This window comes from Chiloscyllium plagiosum, chromosome 12 (assembly GCF_004010195.1).
Source record: "Chiloscyllium plagiosum isolate BGI_BamShark_2017 chromosome 12, ASM401019v2, whole genome shotgun sequence".
Taxonomy (NCBI): domain Eukaryota; kingdom Metazoa; phylum Chordata; class Chondrichthyes; order Orectolobiformes; family Hemiscylliidae; genus Chiloscyllium; species Chiloscyllium plagiosum.
Genome location: NC_057721.1, coordinates 45,777,286 through 45,801,330, shown reverse-complemented (window position 1 = coordinate 45,801,330; position 24,045 = coordinate 45,777,286). Strand labels below are relative to the sequence as shown.

Here is a 24,045-nt window from a genome sequence, read left to right as displayed (position 1 = left end):
CAACCGAAACAAAGCATTCTAAGTAGCTTTGAGATAAGTTACTGGATTAGTGATTCTGAATGAATGATTCAGGGACATGAATTCAGAGCCTATCATGCCACTGGAAAAAATTAAATTCAGTCATACAAAAATGGTCAGTAATGCAAACTTTGAAACTGAACTCTTGGTGTAAAACCAAATCTGATTCACGAGTGTGACTATTTGTGACTCCAGGCCCGTGCCCTGAAATGGTTTGCTCACTTAGCCGTAACTCAAAGGTAATTAGACATAGACAACAAATACTTGCCTTGGCTGTGACACCTATATCGAGGGAATGAATAGATAAAATGTTCTCATGTCGGTCATGGTATAGTCATAGCAGCCCTACATACTTAAATTATAACTTTGGCTCATATTCAGTAGGAGTCCAGAGCCAGGATATTTTTTTGGATTTGCTTTAGTTTATCTGCATTGTTTCATTAGTAATGCAATAGAAATGCTACTTACTGTCAGTCAAGTCAGATAATCTGGGTGTCCCCCATCTTGCCCCAGGAAGTAGCAGACAGCCGTATGTTATAGAGCTGGGGCAGCAGCGATTGAGAAAACTCCTTAACACAATCTAGAATTTTTTTGTGAGCATGATCAGAGAAAGAGCTACAACATCAGGGATTGATAAAACAGCAATTCCCTGAGGGTTTTGAGTAACAGCACATTTAAAAAAAAATGATAGGAGCAAAAACAAAAAAAAAATCCATCAGTGTGACCTGGAAACATTACCAACCCTCCACTAAGATTGTAACTCAGGATATACATTTCAGAAGCTTTCAGGTGGCATGTAAAAGAGCTGACCATGTAATTCTTTTTTTCCCAGTGCATGTCCCCATTGATGTAAAAAGTTCCAGTGATTAGTGAGACATCCCAAGCCATTCCAAGTAGCAACCAGATGTTATAAAGAAATTGGAAGGAAGACTAAGGATAAAATTAAGTAATGTTACATAGAGAGATGTACAAGAGGAAAGATCTAATCAAACAATTCCCGAGTATGGCTGGAGGCTCCACTACCAATCGTGGACCTGAGTCTGAAAGTAAATGTTAAAGTGTCTGAACTGGGAAGTAGAACTGGAGAAAGGCAAGCCAATTGGGAAGGACAATACTGTGGACAGAAACATCATGGGGACAGGGATGACAGGTTGCATAAGAACACCTACCACTTTGACAGTTGTGAAGTTACTCAGCAGTAAACATGACAAGCTGGTGTCATCTTGTCCAAAACAATAGGATCAGGTGGCACAACCTGCATTTGAAAGGAGGTAACTCCCAACAAGTCTGTGGAATCATTGGGTCTCAGTATTAACTTGGATGATGGATCAGGGAATTCAGGACAGGGCTGTGCAGATGGGGTTGTGTTGGGTGAGGAGCGGGTGTCCTTTAGTATCACAAAGCTCTGAATAAGGTGCAGGTAAGCCGGTTTCCCCAGCTTGTAATCTGGGAGCATAAACGAGCAGAGAGAGATAGAGGGAAGACGGGATAACATTAGGATGGAAGGTTGAATAGGAGGAGACAAAAAATGGGAGTGTGTGGGTGATACTTTGTGATTTTTTTGCTACCTCAACCAGTATGTGGTAGTGTGTTAGGATTGTTTTGAGCTGGTTTGGTGCCATCTTTCCTCGTTTTGTATTTTTTTGTCTTGGGCTTTTCTAGTGATTAGTTGTAGAGGATATACACAGTCAAATTTTGACAAAAGGGACACTATTCTTAGATAGCAAGAAGGGATAGCAATATGTACAACTGTACTTGATTCCCCAGTGCCTTAGATATGTTCTAATGGAGGTATCCTATCACATGCTCACGGGTGTTCTAAATATGTAGACCTCTTTACATGTACGACATTAATATTTTTGTGGTCCTGAAACTTTTTTGTCTGCCCATTCTCTAGGAAATGTAGCAGTCCTAGAAATGGCTAGATATTGTTTACATGTGTGGGGCCAGTAACAATCTGACAGCACTGAAATGAATTCTTAATATTAGGTCTTTAGTTTGTTTTCAGTATAAGCTTGTCACATGGCTCTTTAGAGTGACCGTACCTTATTAGAATCGTTTCTACATTAATATCGATCTTCTCCTCTCAGGATCAGTCATTAGACTTTGCTGGGGTTTTTTTCCTTCTAGCATGATTTGAATAGCTTACTCCAAAGTTAAATCTTCTTTGCACTGTTGAAAACAAAATCTGATGAGGATTCATCAAGAATTCTGACACATTTCTGTCACTTATGAGTTCTGATTTCAATTTCAATACTAAACTGTGGAGATCATTAAAGAGGCTGTTTACAGATTCTTCTGGAAGTTGATACGTTCGGTTAAATTTTGTTCATTCAAGAACCTTATATTCTTAAATTGAAGTATTTATCAAAAGCCTTTAGAGATCATTAAGTGTCTGTACTCTCTTTGATATTCCATCCTTGGATTTTGTCAATGACTTTGTCTCCATTTTGAAGTTGAATCAAGTTCTTAAAAGGAAATAATTCAATTCTACAATTGCATCATCCAGATTTAAACTGCCTCAGCACTGAAGGTGAAATGACTAGGGCCTGCCTTCAGCCAATACAGATTTCAGGCTATGAACTGCAAACTCCTATTCTGCGCATTCTAATTTGGCTGATCTATCCTCCCCTCATCTGCAGACTGTATTTCTGTATATGAACTGGGAATGTGTCTACATGTGTGCATGATATCAGAATTTATCTTTGTTCTATTTAAATCAGTTAGAGTACTGCTATAATTAAACTGTCTTGTTTTGTTAACCTCAAGAAAATCTTTCCAATTGATCCTTTCTTTTATTATTAGCATATTAGCGGCTAAGAGGTCATTGATTTATTGAGTATAACCTTTCTCAATTAAAAAATGTTTTGATTGAAAAAGCGAATGGATAAAGAGGGGAGATATTTGACCCCTTGTCATTTTGTTGTAAAGCTATGCATTCCAAGTTTTTACCCACCAATGTTAAACTAACTGGACTTTAATTTCTAAGATTAATCTTAAAGTTTCCTTTAATAATGGTGTCACATTTTCACTCTCCAACCCTCTTGTACTTTCCTTCTATCTAAGAAAAATTGAATAATTAAGGTAACCCTTTCCTTTTTCTCCTCCCTTGTTCTTTTGCAGTCTCAGATGCAAGGCATCCAGATGCAGGAACTAATTCACCCAAAACAGACCATTTTTCCAGTGCTTTCTCCCTTTCAAGTTCCATACTATCCATTATCTCCACCTCTTCCTACAATTCGTCAGATTCTTCTTCTTTAGTAAACACAAACATGAAGAATTTATTAATCATTACATATTCTAGCCTTGCCCCATACCTCTGAACAGGCATCACTGTCTTTGTCTCCAAAAGTACCAGTGTCACCTCTTACTACCCAGTTGCTATTATTTATTTGTGGTAATTAGTTTTTAAATTCCCTTTTATGTTGACTTCCATTCTATGCTTATTTTCTTTCATTATGTTGTACTTTCCTTTTTATCTCCCCTCTCAACTTAAATTATCCAAGCTGATATCCACTTGAAAAATTTACATGATATGCATCATTTCTTTGGTTTATTATAATCTCTTTCTCCCACATCATTCATTGCTTTGCTCCCTTAAAATTTCACGTCTGTTGGAATGTACCTAGCCTGTACCTGAATCTTCTTTTACCTATTGTTTCATTACAGCTTTCCCTCTCAGTCTCTGGTTCCATTTTTAGTCTCTCTTTTGTCACATTGAAATGTTCCTTCTTCCAATTAACAAGCCCTATAATAGACTATTTTGTGTTTTTCTCCGTTGCTAATTGAAGCCTTATGATATGATGACCAATTTTTCCCAGATGTTCCCAGACACTTGGTCCATGTGACGCACCACATCCCCCAGCACCGGATCTAGCATTGCTTCCTCTCCAGCTGAGCTCACAGAATTTACTTATTAAGCAAGTTCTCCTGAACTACTTCCCCTTCTATGCTTAGACAATCCCAATTGCTATTTGAATAAGTAAAATCATGGAGTATCAGCACTTTACAATTTCTGAAAATCCTCCTGTAGATATGTTTCTCACTCTCTCACACTTTATAGAGGTCAAAAGAATATCCCAATTAGTGTGATCTTTCCTTTTCCTATTTAACCGGAGAAGTGTGAGAGTTGGGCAATGAAGAGAGGCAACAGGCGATGAGAAATCTGATGATTGTGGAATACCAGGAGCATTCCTGCTTCTTTGGGTTCCAGCGGAAGATTTTTGCAAACACAACACAAATGTTTTTAGTGCAGTTGCAACCATAATCTTGAGCAGGCCAGCCCAGCAAGCATCCTTGCTTAATTTTAAAAGAATATTTAAAACTGGTGTTAGACACCTTAATCGCCAATGTAATGAAACTCTCACATGTCTTAGGTGACAGGTGGGGATGCTTAAATAATGCCCTGTCAGCCATTTTTTTTTAGGTAACCTTGGAGTACCAGATATTGGTTGTCAGACCTGGACCCCATTGCAGTCGTTTTTGTATTCTGTAAAATGAGCACAGCGAGGTTTAATATCTAACTTTTCATACCTGCAAATCATTGGATCTCTTCATAATAGCAGTTCTATCATTTTATTGTGGTGAATAAGTTTGATGAAAATGCATTTCAAGAGTTGAACTGAATCAATTGATATTTTCAAGACTGAGGTTGTTGGATTTTTGTTAGATAAGGGTGTCACAGCTATAGAGCCAGATCAGGTAATTGCAGCTAAGGCAGATTTCAGTCCGAATCATATTGAATATAGATTAGATTTATGAGGTTAAATGGCTTCCGCTTGTTCCTGTCAAAATGTTTGCTACTTAGGCTTCTATTCAGTTATCTGATTACTTGACTGTAGAAAACACATTGTATCAAATTAAGAATGGAACAGATTTGACACCCTGAATGATTTGGAATTTAAATTATTATCTGAACTTTAAAAGATCCAGAATTGAATTATGTTGGGGTTGTTATTCAGTGAAATTGATATATATCTGCAGTTTCATTTTGGTTATTAAACCTGATTGCCATGGAAATCAATCCCTCTTGAACGTTAAACACAGTGCTGTAGAAATCAGTCCTTATAGCACCTATTTGGGAGGACATGCACTGTGAGAACATTCTAGTGAGGACAATAAAAATTGCAATGTTACTCAGAAATGTCTAACCTACTTCTAACTGCAGAGGATAACACAGGAAACTGATTTTAGGCTAGTGGTTTGAACAACATCTGTTCTTAAGATCTTATCAAGAGCCAGGCATATACTCATAGCACAGTGTGGGAGGACAGTGCTGTCACAAATAATTTAACACTTAAGTTACAAAATTGATTTAGTTTTAACGGTCCTTCTAAGCTTTTGTGAAACTGGCAACTTCCTTTTGTGGTTGCTGCTGTCATTAACCAAAGCTTCAGAAGCTCTCAGCCCCTGCTGACTACTGCCGTAGCATTTGTCTCCCTCTGGGGTCATGCATAGCACCCACAGCTAAGATAATTTTTTTAAAAATTAGATTACTTACAATGTGGAAACAGGCCCTTCAGCCCAACAAGTCCACATTGACCCATTCCCCTAACACTACAGGCACTTTAGCATGGCCAATTCACCCAATCTGCACATTTTTGGGCTGTGGGAAGAAACCGGAGCAATCCCACACAGATACAGGGAGAATGTGCAAATTCCACACAGTCAGCCGCCTAAGGTGGGAATTGAACCCAAGTCTCTGGCGCTGTGAGGCACCACTGTGCCACCATGCCACCCACCAATAATGAAGCTGGTGAATCAATTCTCATGGGCCTATCATCAGTCTATTAGTGATAACAGCAGAATTAGGGAGCAATTGTATTTCTAGGCCACCTATTTTGATTTCCACTGTATGCTCTGCTCTCCTGCTCCCGATGTCAGATCCCATCAGGCCATTTACTTGTGTTGAAGCTGGCCTTGCAAAGCCTTGGCGTCATGATCAATGTGTCACTGATCTACTAACCTTAGATCCTATACATAAAAAAAGACTCCGTGGTGTTAGAGAATTCTTCCTGATCTACACTTCTGCAGACTTTGGACTAGTAGAGGTGAAATTTGACTTGGTCATCAGCACAAACTGAGCTGTATTGATTTAACCACACATGCCACACTCCATTTAATTTTCTCTTCCAGTGATAGAAAACTGAGCAAGCAATAAAATGAGTTGTCATTTTGCTATAATTTTGATGATGTGTGAACACCTCCGATTATGAACTAGATTCAACTCAACTTTTATGTAACCAATTGTTCTCTGTCTGCATGAAAGGAAAAGTTACTTAAAATGGTTTAGTCTCTGGTCTGAACTCCTACCACAACTCCTGACACTTTCATTCTTATAGCTGATCATTCTCTATAGAAAATGTTACTTTCTGCCATCTGTTAAATGCATGAACATGATACATTATCCAAGTTGCTGTGTTAATTATCACCTCAATATTTGAAATGAATTCTTCGTTATATTCAGTCATGGGATCTAGATGGCATTGGCTACATTTATTGCCTATCTCTAATTGTCCAAGAGGTAGTTAAGCACATTTTTGTGGGTCTGAAGTCACTCGTGGGCCAGACCAGGTAACAATAGTAGTTTTTCTTCCCTAAAGGGCATTAATAAACCAGATGGGCTTTTAACAACTTACTCAAATTCCAAAATGATATTTAATTTCAATTGAATTTTAATTCCAAAATGATATTTAATTTCAATTGAATTTAAATTCAATTGTCATCAAAGGATTTAAAATCTATGCCCGGGGTCTGTGGATTCCTAGCTTAGAGGTATTATTACCATTCACCAGCACATAACAGGTAGCCATGACTGTTCCACACCTCGAGAGAAGAGTCCTCACTGTTCAGTGTGTGATGAAGCAAGTAGGGTGTTGAGATTTCTTTCAGTTTCTCCTTTAGCAAGTGGTATCCCACATATGCCGGTTAATTTTAATTCTGCAAATGAATCAAGGTATTACATGTAGCATTTTATTTATTTGTGTTTTTTCTGTTCTACTTATTTATAGCTCTGCATTGCGAAGGAACATAATCTCATAAATGAAACTTTAAGAAATATTTAATTTCATGGACCTGATTAATTTAGCAAAAGTCATTTAACTTTATTTTATTGTCAAAGCATTGATATCTAAAGTTTGTTACGTTAATTAGGAATTTGACATGTACTACATTAATGTCTCAATAGACAGTACCCTTTCCAGAAGCCAATTTATCAATGCCTTGACGTAATTGACATTATTAAACAAATATATTTATCAGCTTGGTGACAAATAAATGTATATTATTACCTTACTGCTTGGATTTTACTTTTCTGCATATCTTATGCTCATTTACAGCAGCTGTAACATATTAATGATTAAAACAGTCCTGAAATAGCTGGCACATGCTGTATGGCTCAATAATCTGTCCCAGGTCAAACCATAGCAAACTGAACTGCACAGAAAAGGCAAATGGACAACTGAAAGCCTGCCAAAATAATTTAAGTGTATCACAGCAAAGAGGTCATTTTTTAACAATAAAACATGGCTGGTAACTGGATAAAGTATGATGTAAAAGGTTTCAGCTGAATAGTCTTTAGAATTTAGATAACACTATAAAGTAATTTAACTTGATCAAAGTTTAGGTGAAGATTTGTAGCTCGGGTGCTTGTTGTAGTGGTTCTGTTCGCCAAGCTGGAAATTTTTGTTGCAAACGTTTCGTCCCCTGTCTAGGGCCATGCTTCTAGGAATTCCCTGGCTGTTCTTTGTTTGGCTTGCCCTATAATGGTAGTGTTGTCCCAGTCGAATTCATGTTGCTTGTCGTCTGCGTGTGTGTCTACTAAGGATAGCTGGTCGTGGCGTTTCATGGCTAATTGATGTTCATGGATGCGGATCGTTAGCTGTCTTCCTGTTGGTCCTATATAGTGTTTTGTGCAGTCCTTGCATGGGATTTTGTACACTACATTTCAGAGGGTAATTAAGTGTCACTACATTGAGAGAGGTCTGGAGTCACACGCAAACTGGGCCAGCTAAAAAATGAGCATCCACAACAATTGATATTGGTTAAATGATCACCATTAGGCCAACATTTAATTTCAAATTTCCTTTTCAAGTTGAATTACAGTTTTTCACTTTGTTCTGGTGGGGTTAGAACCCAGAATATCCAGAGTACAATGGGTTCTGGATAACTGGTCTAGTTACTGCTCTGCTATGCTCCCACCTTCCCCAAAATGCAAAATATATCAGACTGATAGTTTTAACTTCAGTCAGGACTTTACCCTGGAGCAGGTTAAAATGCCATCACTGTCCTAACTGTAACATGGGACCCAGACTTGGATTATTAGTGAGGTGTCCACCAGGATAACATGCAGTAATAAAGTCAGTAATATTATAAGACACAGACTTGGACAATATTTGGATTTGGGCTGATAAATGCCACACAACATCCACACCTCAGAAATATCAGTAATTACCATCAGTAACTGGGAAAGAGTTGATCAACTTCACTTGACATTTAATGCTCTTATCTTCCTATATTCCACCACCATCAACACCTAGTGGCAAATCTAACTGCATATGATGCATAAATACTATGGTTACTAGGGAGTTTTGCCTCCCCAAAGCCTGACCGCCACATACAGCTAGTGTGGTACAATACTCTCCGCTTGTCTGGATGAATGCACATGCCTAAGCACTCTCAGCACCTGCCCCCACCCTGCCAACAGCATCCAGAACAAAAGCTAACCATTTACTCAGGACCCCATCAGGCACCACCCTCAAACATTCATTCCTCCCATTTCAGGTTTGGTGTGGTTCCACTGGGTCCATTCCCAAGATAAACCATAATAATTTGTCAAGTCGTCTTCAGCAATATTTCTCAAACCCAAACTTCTGCTAGCTAGAAGGACAAAAGTGGAGCAGGAATCACCACTAGCCCCAAGTTCTTCTTTAACGAAAACAAAATCCTGACTTTAAAGTATATAATTCCCGCCTCAGGCGACTGACTGTGTGGAGTTTGCACGTTCTCCCCGTGTCTGCGTGGGTTTCCTCCGGGTGCTCCGGTTTCCTCCCACAGTCCAAAGATGTGCAGGTCAGGTGAATTGGCCATGCTAAATTGCCCGTAGTGTTAGGTAAGGGGTAAATGTAGGGGTATGGGAGGGTTGTGCTTCAGCGGGTCGGTGTGGACTTGTTGGGCCGAAAGGGCCTGTTTCCACACTGTAATGTAATCTAATCTAATTATTTCTTCCTTCCCACAGAGTCAAGATTATGCAAATCCATAGCAAAACAGAGAAGAGGACTGGACACACACGCCAACACCTAAATAAGTGGGATAGATGTCAGACTGGTGGTAGAGCTGTTTGGGCCTCGGAAACAGTAGGAGTGAGTTGCAGTAAGAGTGGAGAGATCCCATAAGCAGGCAGACTGGCAGTGAAGCTGCTTCAAAAAAAACCCAAAGGGTGACGTTGCAGGGAGCAGGTAAGTAATTTTAGGATACTCCTTTCTTGTGACCTGACACTGATGAATGTTAAGATCTCAAGTACAGATTAAACACTTTACCTAATAAGAAATATTTTATAACTTCATGATGAATTGTTTTCACTTGATAGAGTTAAGGAATTTTGGATGTTTGTCCAACACAACCAAGAATAAGATATTTTTTCTAGTCTATACTTAAATAGGAGTAAGGGTGAAGTAAGAACAAGACTCCACGTTCTATTTATTTGTCTCAGTAGCTCAGGCCCACAATTGCACAATGTGGGAAATCATCGATGTTCCTGATGAGCAGGAAGTGCCTCCAACTGCTGCAACTCCAGTTTCAGGTTTTGCAGCTTGAACAGCAGCTGAGAGGCTGGAGAGGTTCATGGATAATGTGGTTCATCCACAATGTAAGGAAGAGAGGGAATGGTGGAGCACCAGATAGAAGAAGGCAAATCAGGCAGATAGTCAGGAAATCTCCTGAATACCTGCAACTCATTGGTGATGTTGGAAAATAGGAAGAGGGTCAGTCCTTCTGTGCAGACCAGCCACAGTTAGGGGCCATGACACTGTGTGTGGAGGAAGAGGAGGTTTTGAAGGCAATAGTGTTTGGGGAATAATTAGTGAGGGGAGTAGATAGGCACTTCTTTGGCTATATAGGTGACTCCAGGATGATGTGCTGCCATTCAGGCGTAAGGGTCAAGAATGTCAAAAAAATAGCTGCAGGACATTCTGAAAGGGAGAAGGTGAACAGTTAGAGGTCATTCTCCATGTTGGAATCAATGACATAGGAAGAAAGAGAAATGGTGTCCTGTAAGCAGACTTTCAGAGAGTTAATTAGGAAATTGAAAAACAGGACTTCAAAGATAGCAACCTCAAATTACTCGCATTGTCACACAGTAGAATGGATGAAAAGAAAGGTAGAGCAGAAGAACGTGTGCATGGAGAGAGAGTACAGAATGGAAGGCTTTAGGTTCCTGAGGCATTGGGAGCATTCCTGGGGGAGCTGAAACCTGTACAACTTGGATGGGTTATATCTGCATAAGAATGGAATCAACATCCTCGTAGGCAGGTTTTCTATTATTGTTGGGTGGACTTAACCTGGATTGACAGGGGATGGGCTCCTGACAAATCATTCAGAGGGCAGGGAAGCTGAGATGACATGAGAAATTAAAACACAAACAAATGAGTCTGAAAGGCAGGGGAAACATAAGCTAATTAAGTAAGAAGTGAGTTTAGTAAGGCTAAATGGAATACATTTCAATGCAAGGAGCCTATGGAATAAGCTGAGGGAAGTCGGGCACATGGGAATATGATATCATAGCTATGACTGAGACATAGCTGAAAGATATGCAGCATTGGCAACTTGACTTTCCTGTATTAGGTATTTAGATAAGATAGAGAGAGGGATAGAAGAGGAGTGTGAGCTCGTAAGATGAATTGATCAAAGAATCAATTAGAACACTAAAGAAGGATTATATCTTGGACAGATCCAAATGAGGTGATGAATGAAGTCAAAAATAAATCAAAATGGGGAAAATATCATATGTACTCCAGACCACCAAACAAACAGATAGGAAATGGAATGCAGGCGCATGTGAGGACTACAGATGCTGGAGATCAGAGCCTAGATTAGAGAGGTGCTGGAAAAGCACAGCAGGTCAGGCAGCATCCGAGGAGAGTATGAGCTTTGAGGAAAGATTGGATTGAATGGGGTTGTGTTTCTTGGAACAGCAAAGATTGATAGGGGACCTGATAGAGATGAATAAGATCATAAGCGACATAGGGTGGATGGGAAGGTTTTTTTTCATGATTTCAGCAGTCAATAGCCAGGGGACATAGATTTAAGGCAAGAGGTAGAAGACCAGTGTGAGAAGTTGAGAAGAGATTTTTTTCACTGAGGGTGGTGGAAGTCTGGAACCCATTGCTGGAATGTGCTTATGTCAGAAATTCCAGCTATATTTCAGTTGTATTGAGATATTAACTTGCATTGACATAGTCACCAGGACCATGGACCAAAAGCTGGAAAATGAAATGTGTAGTTAGATCCTTGTGGACCACTTGGACATGGTAAGCCAAAATGGCCTCCTTTAGTGCTGTAAACAACTGAGTCACTGAGTCTTTAAGCATATTGTGGGAGTATTTGCAACACAGAGACAACAAAGGTTCACAAGGATGGTTTAGAATCAAAGAATCAATTAGAACACTAAAGAAGGATTATATCTTGGAAAGATCCAAATGAGGTGATGAGTGAATAAACAGTGACTTTTCCTGTGATCCCTACATCTTCTTAATGAATACATTTTCATAGATCAACGGGGTAGAATGGGAAATGGACCCGTTTCATATTAACCATCGCCAAAGATTATGGTGAGCCCATTCTTTTTCTGAAGTATAAAATTAGCAACCTACTCATCCCACATTTTACTTTTATGTAATTAAATGTTTAAAAGTGCCTGTACTTCTGTTTAGTAAGTTTTGGAACTGTTTGATTTAAATTCATATTTTCTAGATTATGAGCCAAATAACCTAGCAAACCGCCCCATCTTAGATAAAAGGTGATTGATTAACAGCATTTTATTCAGAAAAGATGTTTACTGCTGAATGCATAGTCATATGCAACAAAAGAAACAATCATATATAAGCTAAGTGACACAATTATAAATCATAGACACAAGTATTCGGCAAAAAGTGGCAGGAAAGTAGTGAATGCAATATTAAAAGAAGGAAATTTGAATAAAAACATTACAAATTACAAATCAACATCATTCCTATATTACAGGTACTGAACTATATTGTTTATTAACTATTGAAAATGAGTGACATGATCTGTCAATGATTATTTAAATCTAAATGCTACAGTATCTGCAAGCAAGTACAAATGTGCAATTAATCTAAATCTAAATTGCTATCAGAGCTTTGTCTGTTAAATTCTCCAAAAACAACTTTTGGATGTCTGATGCTTCATTCAAATGCATTGTCATGTGAAGCTGCTGTTTATATGATAGACACAAATCAAATTTGGTACAGACATCCAAGAATTATTTTATCTGCATGATAAATGTTAGTTTTTTTTCAAGGTAACCCTTCTGGCATTAAAAATGATCTTTTACAGATGTGGATTTCACTCCTTCACGTTATAATTGTTTCAGAAAGTTACATTTTGTTTATTTTTCTCTTTCTATCTTTTTATCCCTCTTCTTCCTTCCTTTGCTTTTTTCTTTTAATAGATCTGATTTGTTATTGAACTCACTTACTCCCACACCTTCTCAATCTTGAAGTGATTTTATATCCATATGTTCTCACCTTGCATTTTTCAATTCACAGTCCTTCCATCAAATTGATTAAATTAATGGATACACAGTTACTTGTCAGATTCTCAGATGCCAGTTGTCCTATGGATGGCACCATGCCACTTCCAGAAGAATACTACCAACATTAAACCATCAAGCACTTGTTTAATTGCCAATGGGCACTAATCATGGCCATTAGACTGCAAGAGCAAATTTTGGGCTTTGGTTTGGAACATCTCACTTTTAATCTAACTTTACTAAAATCTCATTTCAAAAAATTGTTTGATTCAGGTGTGAACTGTTATTAATATTGACTCATCCTTGACTGTGTACATGTTTAAAGCTCAACATGAGCTCTTGGTCACAATTCAGAAGATGAGTATCATTCTGAAAATGAATTTCATTTAGTACCTTAAATAGGCTAAATGCTGACAGCCTTAAGTTTCCTAAAATGTTGATTAGCTCCACGATGGTCAACTCTTAAACTTCACATGGTCTGGCTTTGAAGACCCATTTTGACATGGTGCTCACTGCTGCATTTCCTGCATTTGTATCAGCCCATTGAGAAGGTGCATGACTCATTGACTGCTGTTTTCTCTCAGCCTTCTTCTTGGCCAGCTGATCTTTTTAGTTTCTGTTAACCTTTTCAGCATTCGACCAACCAGTCAGCCTCCAAGGGGGCACTGCTGTCAGTGACTACCTCCCACTTGTTGGTGTCAATGTCCATCATCTTCATATCTCATTTCCAGGTCCAAGCAGAGGCATGGAGGCTCGGGTGGGGGTGAGAGGGGGGGGGAGGGGAGGTGGTTCTGGCTCAGTAGCCAGTTCACTGCAGAGAAGGTATTTGGGTGTATCACTGTCATCAAGCCACTTAATATCACCAAGCCACAAACATTATTAGCTTTATATATACACTGATGGAATTAGTATGTGCCAGGGCCTCTGAATTGTGACATTTTCATGTGAAATGATTAGCTTCATCTATTCCTTTTTTTTCATGAGATACTTTGACATTCCTGGGTAATCTGCGATAGATTTGGCACTTTTCAGAACTGAACATGGTGGTTATAGGCCCATTCTTGAATTTGTGTGTCAAACAGTGACCATTGCTCTGATTGGGGTAGCCATTACTCTGTCATATTGGTGAAGCTAGCTAGCTGCTTTACACTGCTACTATACAATAGCAATACAAGTGGCATTCTTCATTAACAAGATGTTGCTGTCAATCCATAAATACGTGATGCCTGCCACACAAATGCATTATGTAATAAATAAACTTCAGTACTGGTGTGATGCCAGGTGTGTAGACTATGCACACACTTGTCAGTTGTATCAAGTTGTACATTCCTTCTGCTACTCATATTAGCAAGAGTGTTGGCTATGATCAACCAGCCCATGCTTTTAACTTCATAAAGAAACACATTACAAAGCACTTGCAAACTCATTGTGTCCAACATTAAATGCAATTCATGATTGGACAACAATTAGTAAATAATCCTGATTATGCTAAGTATATTCCAAGTATAAGTATATTCTAAGTATTTTGCAGGTCAGGTGAATTGGCCACGGTAAATTGTCCATAGTTGTTAGGAGCATTAGTCAGAGGGGGGGTGGGTTACTCTTCCGAGGGTCGGTGTGGACTTGTTGGGCCGAAGGGCCTGTTTCCACACTGTAGGGAATCGAAACTAATCTAGTCTATTATACTAACAACTAATTAATGATTATCAGTTTGGCTATCATCACCATAGCTCACTTACGTTTTTCTGGAAACAGCATTTGTTGATATACAAGGCCCTGTCTTTTACAAATATACCCATGCATTATGCTTTTTTCAACTAAACAAAAGCTTCGGGGGGAATGCTATCCCTTGTTGTATTTCCCATGGCAATGCCTTGGCCAATCAGAATCAACGTACCTGGTTCAAATTCAAATAAACCCTCGAAGTTAACTGTTACCATGACAAAATCTCCAGCAAATAGAATTCATGAGTCAATCAATACTCTCTACTTTGGCATTATAAGTTATTAGTCCCTTGGAAATTTGATATTCTTGTGCTTTGGTCCGGGTGACTACAAGTCAAAAATCTTCTGCAGTGTTTCTCTTTTTTCAATAACATTCTCATTGACAGTGTGAACACCTCTATATTTTTAGATTTAAGGATCTATCTGCCAGTAATGTGAGTACCTGCCTGAGTTACCCTTTCAATATGCTGAGTAGAATCATTTGATATGTTGCAGTTGTATAATACTCTGGTGCAGCCGCATCTGGAGTATTGTGTGCAGTTTTGGTCGCCCAGATGTTAGGGGTAGGTTCTTTACTCAGCGAGTCGTGAGTTCATGGAATGCCCTGCCAGTAGCAGTGGTGGACTCTCCCTCTTTATGGGCATTTAAATGGGCATTGGATAGGCATATGGAGGATAGTGGGCTAGTGTAGGTTAGGTGGGCTTGGATCGGCGCAACATCGAGGGCAACATCTATGTTCTATATACTTAAGACACTGATTGCCATTTTATGACACAACTGGGTGAAACATGTATTGAGTGGTCTTTGTACAATTTCAGCTGATGGTCCAGTTGAACTGACTGGATATTAAATTTCCATTATTTTGAGAGGGACCACGAAGGGAACACAGCTCTCCTGAAAGATCTATAAAACCAACTCGAATACCATTCACCTCTCCACCAAATGGTTTATCCATTCCCAAGCCATTGCAATAACTGACTAGTAATAGCATTCCTGTTACTTCATACATCACCAATAAAATCATTTCCACAATGTAAAATGCAGGCAGGCATTAAGGAGCGGCATGTCTGCCAGACATCTTGCTTTCCTGGGTGACAAGATTTGTGAAAAGATCTCACCACCTCCCATTTATTGAAATTAAACTCTATTTGCCACTCGGCAATAATTCCTAGAAAGAATAGGTAGTGAGTCAATGCTTGTAAAAGTTTTGAATGGTCCATACTTCTAATTTAGTTTTTATTCCAAGGTTTCCACAGTTTTTATTTTAAAGATTTTATGATGAAGATCTCCCTGTTCACTACTTGTGGGAAATTTGTAAAACCGACATTTATAGTGAGTTAAAATTTTCACTGCAAATAAATACAAATGAGAGAAAAGATCTCCTGCATCACAGTTTTGAAGCTATTTACGGATAGAATACTTGAAAAGTGGATATTTGAAGCTGTCTGAAATGATTTTTATTAAATCAAGCAGGTCATTGGCTTTCTGCCTGGGTTTAATTCAGAAGGGAAAGAAGTTAGAGAGGTGCTCATGCAGTGTGCCCCAGCACCATTTTGTTCGTAAATAGATAAAAATACATTTGCTAGCTTTTATGAAACAGCCCTTTAAATTTCCATTTCTGAAATTCTTTACCTTAACAGGAATCTGATGCTTTAAGACAAGATTTCTGATTCCTATTTCTTTATTTTATTATTAGGCAAGAAAAGCTGCAACTACAGCTTTTAATTTAATTTTGTGAACTAAGTGGTGACAATTGTTGAATTTTAATAATAAATTATTCTGAAAATTAAAACTTTTTTTTTTAAACTCAACTGGATAATTCATTAACGTCCTTCTGGGAAGGAAGCTGCAATCCTTACCTCGCCTAGCTTACATGTGACTCCAGAGCCACAGTAATGTGGTTGACTCTTAAGTGCTCTCAGAGCAATTAGGGCTGGGCAATAAATGCTGACCTTGCCAGCAATGCACTTATCCTGTGAATGAATAAAACAAAAAAATTTCTGATCTAAAACATGACGGCACAGTGGCTCAGTCGCTAGCACTGTGGCCTCACAGCAGTGAGGGACCTGGGTTCAATTCCAGCCTCTGATAACTGCCTGGTGCTTGCACATTCTCCCTGTGTCTGTGTGGGCTTCCTCTCACAGTCCAAAGGTATGCAGGTTGGGTGGATTAGCCATGGAAAATATAGGGTGATGGAATGGGTCTGGATGGAATGCTCTTCAGAGGTTGGTGCGGGATTGATGGGCTGAATGGTCTGCTTCCATGCTGTTGGGATTCTATCAGCATCACCCCAGATAGCAACTGAATGCTGTGGAGGTGTACGTCTTGTCCTCAACCCATGATGACTATTTTAAAGTGAGATAGTGGCTGCTTGGTTTAGAGACATCATTTGCTTCAATGGAACTTTCTTGGCAACTATGCAATTACTTCTGTTCATGCGGAATCTGCATCCACTAGCACCTCAAACAGTGGATGATTGAGAGCCTTAACTGATACTGACTGATCAGTTTTTATTTGATTGAATGAGCTAAAGCAGAAATTGTGCTGAACATCTTTGTCCAGAATTGTATCTCTGTTGCCTTATTATCATATCTATCCTGCTGCTCCCCTCTCAGCTTCCCAATAGTGCCACAGGCTGTGAAGCTGTGTCCCGGTCGGGAGGATGAAATTATCTTGGACAAAGGCTTCTCCAGGGAAGCCATCTATGAGCAGCATTCAGTTCTGAAAGTGAAACCCTTGGGTTGTTTCAAATGAAAGTTCGTATTAACAGCCATTGCACTGAGCTTCCCACTCCTTTCAGTTCATAACACAAATACAACATCAGCTGAACTAATTACAAAATGAATATGCCGGAAATGCATGGAGGCATATGAAAGAGGTTAATGTCTTAGTTGCAGCTTTTCATGATGTTTGCATTTTTGCTTTGTCTTGTCAGATTGTAAGTGAGATAATGCTTCACACAATCAATTGTTGGTAGAGTACAATGACAGCTGATATATATAGCTCTCAAAAACCCCCATACCCACAATATAACTTTTTTTCTCCAGATAGTTGTACTTTTCCAACATTTTTATTTCAGAGTTTACTCATTTGCACTTGAAAGAAATTCTGTACTTTTATCAATAGCTCTAAAAAGACACTTCTTTCAGATTGATAAGGACAGTGAATGTAAAGCAATTCTGGCTACCCCATTTGTATGTGAAGGTGGTGAGGGAATGGTATTACCATTTTCAGAAAGGGCTTGAATTTAAATAGTGGATAAACATGGCTAAAATAAAAAAATCCCAAACATTTCATCCACGCTGATGACTTTGAAATGAAGTCACCATTGTTTTACAGGCAGAAAGAAGTGGGGTTGCATCCTAACATTTTTTGGATGCATTGTGTTTGGAGGAATGGTTCTTGTGAATTTTCTCACTGTATCTTACTGACTTAGCCAATTTAATTGGCGCTTCAGCCCTTATGGCGAGTATTGTATCCAATTTACACCAGTACCATATGAAGTTCCCGGAGCCACTCACCACACACCGAAGATTCTGGAATTGACCTGCTTCCCAGATCTGGGCACCATCTTTGAAAAGCTGTTGTGCATCCAGACAAGCATTGTAATTCTGAAGCTGCCTGGGAAAACAGTGCCCCCTTTTGGAGGATTCGGTACTGGATTTCCAGTTAGAAGAGGTGGTGGACAGAGAGGGCTTCCTCATTTCCCAGGATCAGTAGTGGAGACCATGGTGCCAGACCATGCCAGACTGATCCAAGTTTGTCATCTGGGTTAGAGCAGTCATAGCCATCTGGAGAAATGCCCAGTACAGTCAGAAGAAGGTCATGTCTTTTGCACTCTGCTAGTATAAATGCCACAACAGAAATGGCAGATAGACTTTAATCTAGGTAAATATGAGGCGATCATTTTGGGAGGTCAAGTGCAACCTTGGGCAAGCAAATAGTATTAGTTTAGTGTGGCAACATAGTCAATACAGACATGGTGGGCCAAAGGGCCTGTTCTGGTGCTCATTGCTATATGTTCTATGTTTTTTCTCCAATTCCTCATAGTCAATCTATCACTGCTACTGTACCCAACCCCATGAGGAAGTCAGCCGATTCACATGACCTTGATTTATTGTCACATGTACTGAGATACAGTGGGAAAAGTATTGTATTACATGCTAACCAGACAAATCATTGCTTACATAAATACATCAGGGTAAAATAACAGAAAGCAGAATACTGTGGTACATCTACAGAGAAGCAAATCACTCTAATATGAGAGGTTCATTCGTAAGTCTGCTAACATTGGGGAAGAAACTTTCTTAAATCTATTGGTATGCGTTTTCAAACTCTTTTTTTCTGCCTGTTGGAAGAGTATAAGGGATGGGAGAGATCTTTGATTGTGTTGGTTGTATTCCTGGAGGAGGTGGGAAGTGTAGATGCAGTCAATGGAAGGAAGGTTAGTTTGCATAATGGACTGGGATGCATTCATAACTCTCAGTAATTTCTTGCAATTTCTTGGGCAGAGCAGTTATCATACTAAGCTGTGATGCATCTGGATAGAATGCCTTGTATGATACGTCTGTAAAAATTAGTAAGAGTCATTGTGGACAAGCCAAATTCTTTTGCATTGGGAGAAAGTAGAGGCATTGGTGTGTTTTCTTGACTGTAGCTTCGATGTGTATGGACCAGGACAGATTGTTGGTGATATTTACTCCTAGGAACTTGAACCTCTTGACCATCTCCACTTCAGCATTATTAATACAGACATGGGTCTGTTCTCTACTCCACTTCGATGACTGGCTCCTTTGTTTTGCTGATTTTGAGGGAGAGGTTGGTGTCTTTACACCATGCCACTAAGCTCTGTATCTCCCTCCTGTACTCTGTCTTGTCATTGCATGAAATCTGACCCACTATGGTGGTGCCATCGGCAAACTTGTAAATGGAGTTAGAGCTGAATTTGGCCACACAGTCGTGACTGTAAAGAGAGTATAGTAAAGGGCTGAGTATGTAGCCTTGTGGGGCCCCAGTATGGAGGATTATCCTGAAGAAGGTGTTATTTCCTATCCTCATCGATTGCAGTCTGTGAGCCAGGAAATCAAGGCTCCAGTTGCAAAGGTGGGAGCAGAGTCCCACGTCTCGGAGCTTGGAGAGAAGATTAGCTGGAATTATGGTGTTGAAAACAGAGCTAAAGTCGATAAATAGGAATCAGACATAGGTGTCCTTATTATTCAAATATTCCAGGGATGAGTGTAGGGTCAGGGAGAAACTGTCTGCCATGGAACTATTGCACCAGTAGGCAAATTGCAAGGGATCAAGATGTTCTGGGAGGCTGGAATTGATGTGAGCCATAACTAACCTCTCGAAGCACTTCATAATTATGGAAGTCAGAGCCACTCGGTGTTAGTCACTGAGGTACATTACTTGATTTTTCTTTTGGCACTGGGATGATGATGGTCTTTTTGAAGCAGGTGACAACCTCACATTGTAGTAAGTATGGCGAGGTTAAAGATGTCAGCAAATACTCCCACCAGCTGCTTTGCACAGGATCCGAGTAAACAGCCAGGGACTCTATCCGGACCAGTCACTTTCCGTGGGTTCACTCTCAAGATGGCCTCTCTGACGTCTCAATTTTGTTTTAAAGCCCTGGAGTGGAACTTAATCACATATCTTTCTGAATCAAATGTGAGAGTGCTTCTAATTAAATCAAGTTGTCACTGAAAGCATATTCTGAATCACTTCTGCCTTTGCAACTAATTAAATTCAATTTCTTTCCCTCAATTACCTGTAATATATATTGTGTAATGTGGATTTGTTGGTCTAATCACTGTCTTGCCCTCCAAATTGTCTTTTTTTCACAATGCTGAAATGTCCAGGGAAAGCAGTGATGCAAGTGCCCATGTTGTCAACTATCATCATGCTCAATTTAAAATGCTAGGCATATGATCCAAGATCATTTTAAATTTTTAAAAACCCACACCAAGAGGAGAGGTTACAGGCTGCTGGAAGGGGTGAAAAATTGCAATTAGAATGTACTGTAAATGTTTGATTCTGTACTGTGTGAAGTAACATGCATACACTCACAATGACAAATTTTTTTTTCACAGCTTAGTAAGATTGAAAGTAAACGCTTTCCCAAAGCTTAGCAGGAACTCTGAACCTTTCACTTAACTGAGTTCTGCTCCAGCATACAGGGCATTCTAAAGGAAAATTTGGTCAAGTGTGTAACAACTGTGTTTTAATATCTATCATTTGGGGAATCCCATACTGACCTTTTCGTTGTGCTTTGTTTTTTCACTTAGGGGTCCAGATTTATTACCACAATGTTTGCAGTTGGCATCCCTTTATCCACTTGTTTAAATTACATTCACTTTTTACAAGTGTACTTGTACCAAGTGCCGAATCTGTTAAAACTGTGTCCATCCAGTGAGAATAAAAACATTGGTTACAAGTTTTCCTCCTGATGATTATTTAAAAGTTAAATACCTATAGGGTTATCAGATATTTTCTGGATTTCATATGTACTCTCCTTAACAATGGTTGGCATTCTTCAATGCTCCCTTACTGTCCTATAAAGCCTGAAATCAAAAAGCTTGTTCCTATGTGACTTTGTTGAAACAACTATCAAATGTTGTCTCATATAGAATCTACAGTAAGCAGTTTGTCAATAACACAGAATGGGGAAGTAAAGAGAGAGGGAGCCAGTGAGAAAAGCTTCTGACAATTGAAAGCTTACGTTCCTCAATCTGCCTAGTTTAGAAGCTGATGGTGTTACCTAGATCATGTCCTGCTATTTTTAGAATAGGCTTCAGAATTAAGTTACCTAGAGGGGAGAAGGACTAAACCGAGGGAGTGAAAGGACAGCAGCTGCTGTAAATAAAAACGTATGGCATTGTTTGCTGCCTTATTGAACTCACCATGCCATTGAAATGGAAACTCTGTAATAGCCCCAGTGACAAAAGATTTCTGGTTTCTATTCTCAAGGCTTTCAGAACAGCTACAGCCTCTCCAACATACATGTAAGTGGAATTTTATTTTTCTTCAGCTAACATGTCTGTCACCAGATGACCAGAACAGGATCTATAAGTTACTAATACAAAATGTGTGCAAACTACCTCAAAAAATTGTATGTAAGAAGCAAAGGAAAAACAGTATGGAATTATTTTGATGATAATACATTCATATAGACTTATGAATTGTGGCGTAAATAAGATGTCGTTCTGAAAAGCTAGCAGGGTTCTGATAATGTTGATCAAAAGCAATCATCCTGTTAATTTGATGTGATGAGACAGTAATTTTCCTGTGTTGGTCTGAGCCAGTACTGTGGTCCATATTTATACATGTAGTTTTAAAGGTTTCATTATTTTAAAATATGAATAAATCATATCATTTTGGAATGGTGCCTTAACTCTTTGATTGCTGACTCTCCTTTTAAATGTCCACAACTACAACATTTTTATATTTTGGAAAATAGATAGTGAATGTTCTAAAATGACAACATTGCAATGATAAACAGTTTACCTTTATCCAGTGGCTTTCCTTTAACCATAACTTTTTTTTTAACATACCCACTTACCACTTACAGCTGTTAATGGGTGTCTTCTATGTTAGCTTTTAGCAACAGTATCAAGTTGTATTTCTCCTTTTTTGGCTTTGATTTCCTGCTCTCTAACCCTTTGTGCAGGATTGCCTAATCAATAAAGTTTTGAAGTGTTGCAATGTTCTCAGATACAAGGGACTTAGTGGAAATCTCTGGAATCATTTGGCTTTTTTCCTGCTCACCTTGGATTCTTCTCTCATCCTCAATATGCCAGATAAAAGATGGTGCTTCAACTCACTCACTTGATGGCTCAGCAAATAAATGCACTTGTCTAGAACTAAGCTACATAGACAGAGAAAGTTAAAGTTGAATACTGAGTTTCCTGGTCACAGCTAGCTCTTGGAGATGTGCCAATTAGCCAGACCAGCTCTTGTTTAATTGAAAGGAGTAAGTCAGGGTTTCAACTCCTAATCGCTGTCTGGTTAAATCTGCTGTAGCTGTATGTTTATGAATGTGAGTTTAAGTTAAAATTGGGCTTATATCTGACATCACTTGCAATCTCATAGGCTAGGTTACTTGGACAATCTACGCTGGTGCCAATGGAATAATTCCAGCATTAGTCAGCATCTTTAGGAAATGAGGGGAAAAGAATTGCATTTTCCACGACTCAGACTTTGTTTTCCCTAAAGTTGCAACAGATAGAAGTTGTACATTTGACTGTTTTCTTCATAGAATCCATAGCACAGAAACAAGGCAAAATACCTACAATGTGTTGTTCTGCTCTGCACGCTTTGTTATCTAACCCGATCAGTATAACTCTCTCATTTTTTCATCATCTGCTGCTCGTTAACTGTTGAGTTCAAATCCTATTTATGGGGTTGATTTCGACCATTCTTTCAAAATAGGAAATGGGTGGCAGCAAGAGGATCCCTCATTTTACACCCAACTCAACTTTCCATTTGCATTAACTTCCCTGCTGGCAGGAACAATAAATATTGTTATCATTTCTGGATCAAACCATCAAATTCATACTTTGATCTGGCTAGGAACTAAGGTTAAAGTTGATGAAGGGTGAAATCGCAGACATTTTCTCAGAGAATAAAGATTCAATGGCTTTTAATAAAAAACCATGTGCTTTATTACAGAAGGATAGAGCAGTAACACAATCAGTAATACAAACTGGGTGCAGCAGTCGGCCATTCAGCCCCTCGCACCTGCTGTATAACCATGATTGATCAAACTGTTCCACCTTCTTGCCCACCCCACAATGATCTTCTACCACCATTCCCCTTAGCTTCTCAAAATTCTATCTGCCTTTGCCTTACAAGTACTACTTCCATCGCTTTTTGAGAGAGAGGGTTTCCAAAGAGTCAGAACCATTGTTAAAAAAAATTCCTTATCAGTATCTTAAATGGGGAACTCCTTAATATAAAACTAGTACTAGATTTTCCCACAAGAGGAAACATCCTTTCCACATCTACCACACCACATCACCTCTTCTCAACTACAGTGGTTAAAAGCGTAGCCTAAACAACTTATTTCCATGTAAGAGAACTCACCCATTCCAGACATTAGTCAAAACTTATTTGAAATGCTTCCAATCAATTTACATTAAATGAAAGATTAGTACAGTGTGTAGTATTACTGATGCAGGTTTTCTACTGCAACACCGCTACATTTAAACTAAGTAGCAGCGGGGGAGGGGAAAAACTGGATGTTTAAAAAGGAAATTGAAGGGAAAGTTAGAACAAGAGAAGTCAAGAAAGACAACTATATCAATGAGGCAGAAAACTCGGAAAGGGATCATGCTGTAAGGTTGAGTGAAATAGGGGTTGATGGGAAGGGTGAGAGCAGTAACAAATTAAAAATACTATACATGAATGCACGAAGCATTAGACATAAGATGGATGAGCTTGAGGCTCTTTTGGAAATTGGCAGATACGATATTGTGGGGATAACTGAGACGTGGCTTCAAGTGGACAGGGCCTGGGAAATGAATATTCAAGACTACA

At 39.0% G+C, this 24,045-nt stretch overlaps 1 protein-coding gene across 9 annotated transcripts in view; it reads left to right on the top strand.

Moving 5' to 3' along the window:
• The window catches only part of si:rp71-68n21.9 (kelch-like protein 13), a 78,836-nt gene that overhangs the window by 11,540 nt on the left and 43,251 nt on the right, over positions 1 to 24,045 (top strand). For 4 of the 9 annotated variants that reach the window (XM_043700948.1, XM_043700947.1, XM_043700949.1 and 1 more), the window contains exons 3-4: positions 9,254 to 9,473; positions 11,785 to 11,843. In XM_043700948.1, coding sequence (XP_043556883.1) covers positions 11,806 to 11,843 — 38 coding nt within the window. In that variant the 5' untranslated portion in view covers positions 9,254 to 9,473; positions 11,785 to 11,805. Of the gene's footprint in view, positions 1 to 9,253; positions 9,474 to 11,784; positions 11,844 to 21,200; positions 21,513 to 24,045 lie in introns of those variants that run through there. The other 5 variants (XM_043700955.1, XM_043700952.1, XM_043700954.1 and 2 more) reach the window with 5 other exon arrangements.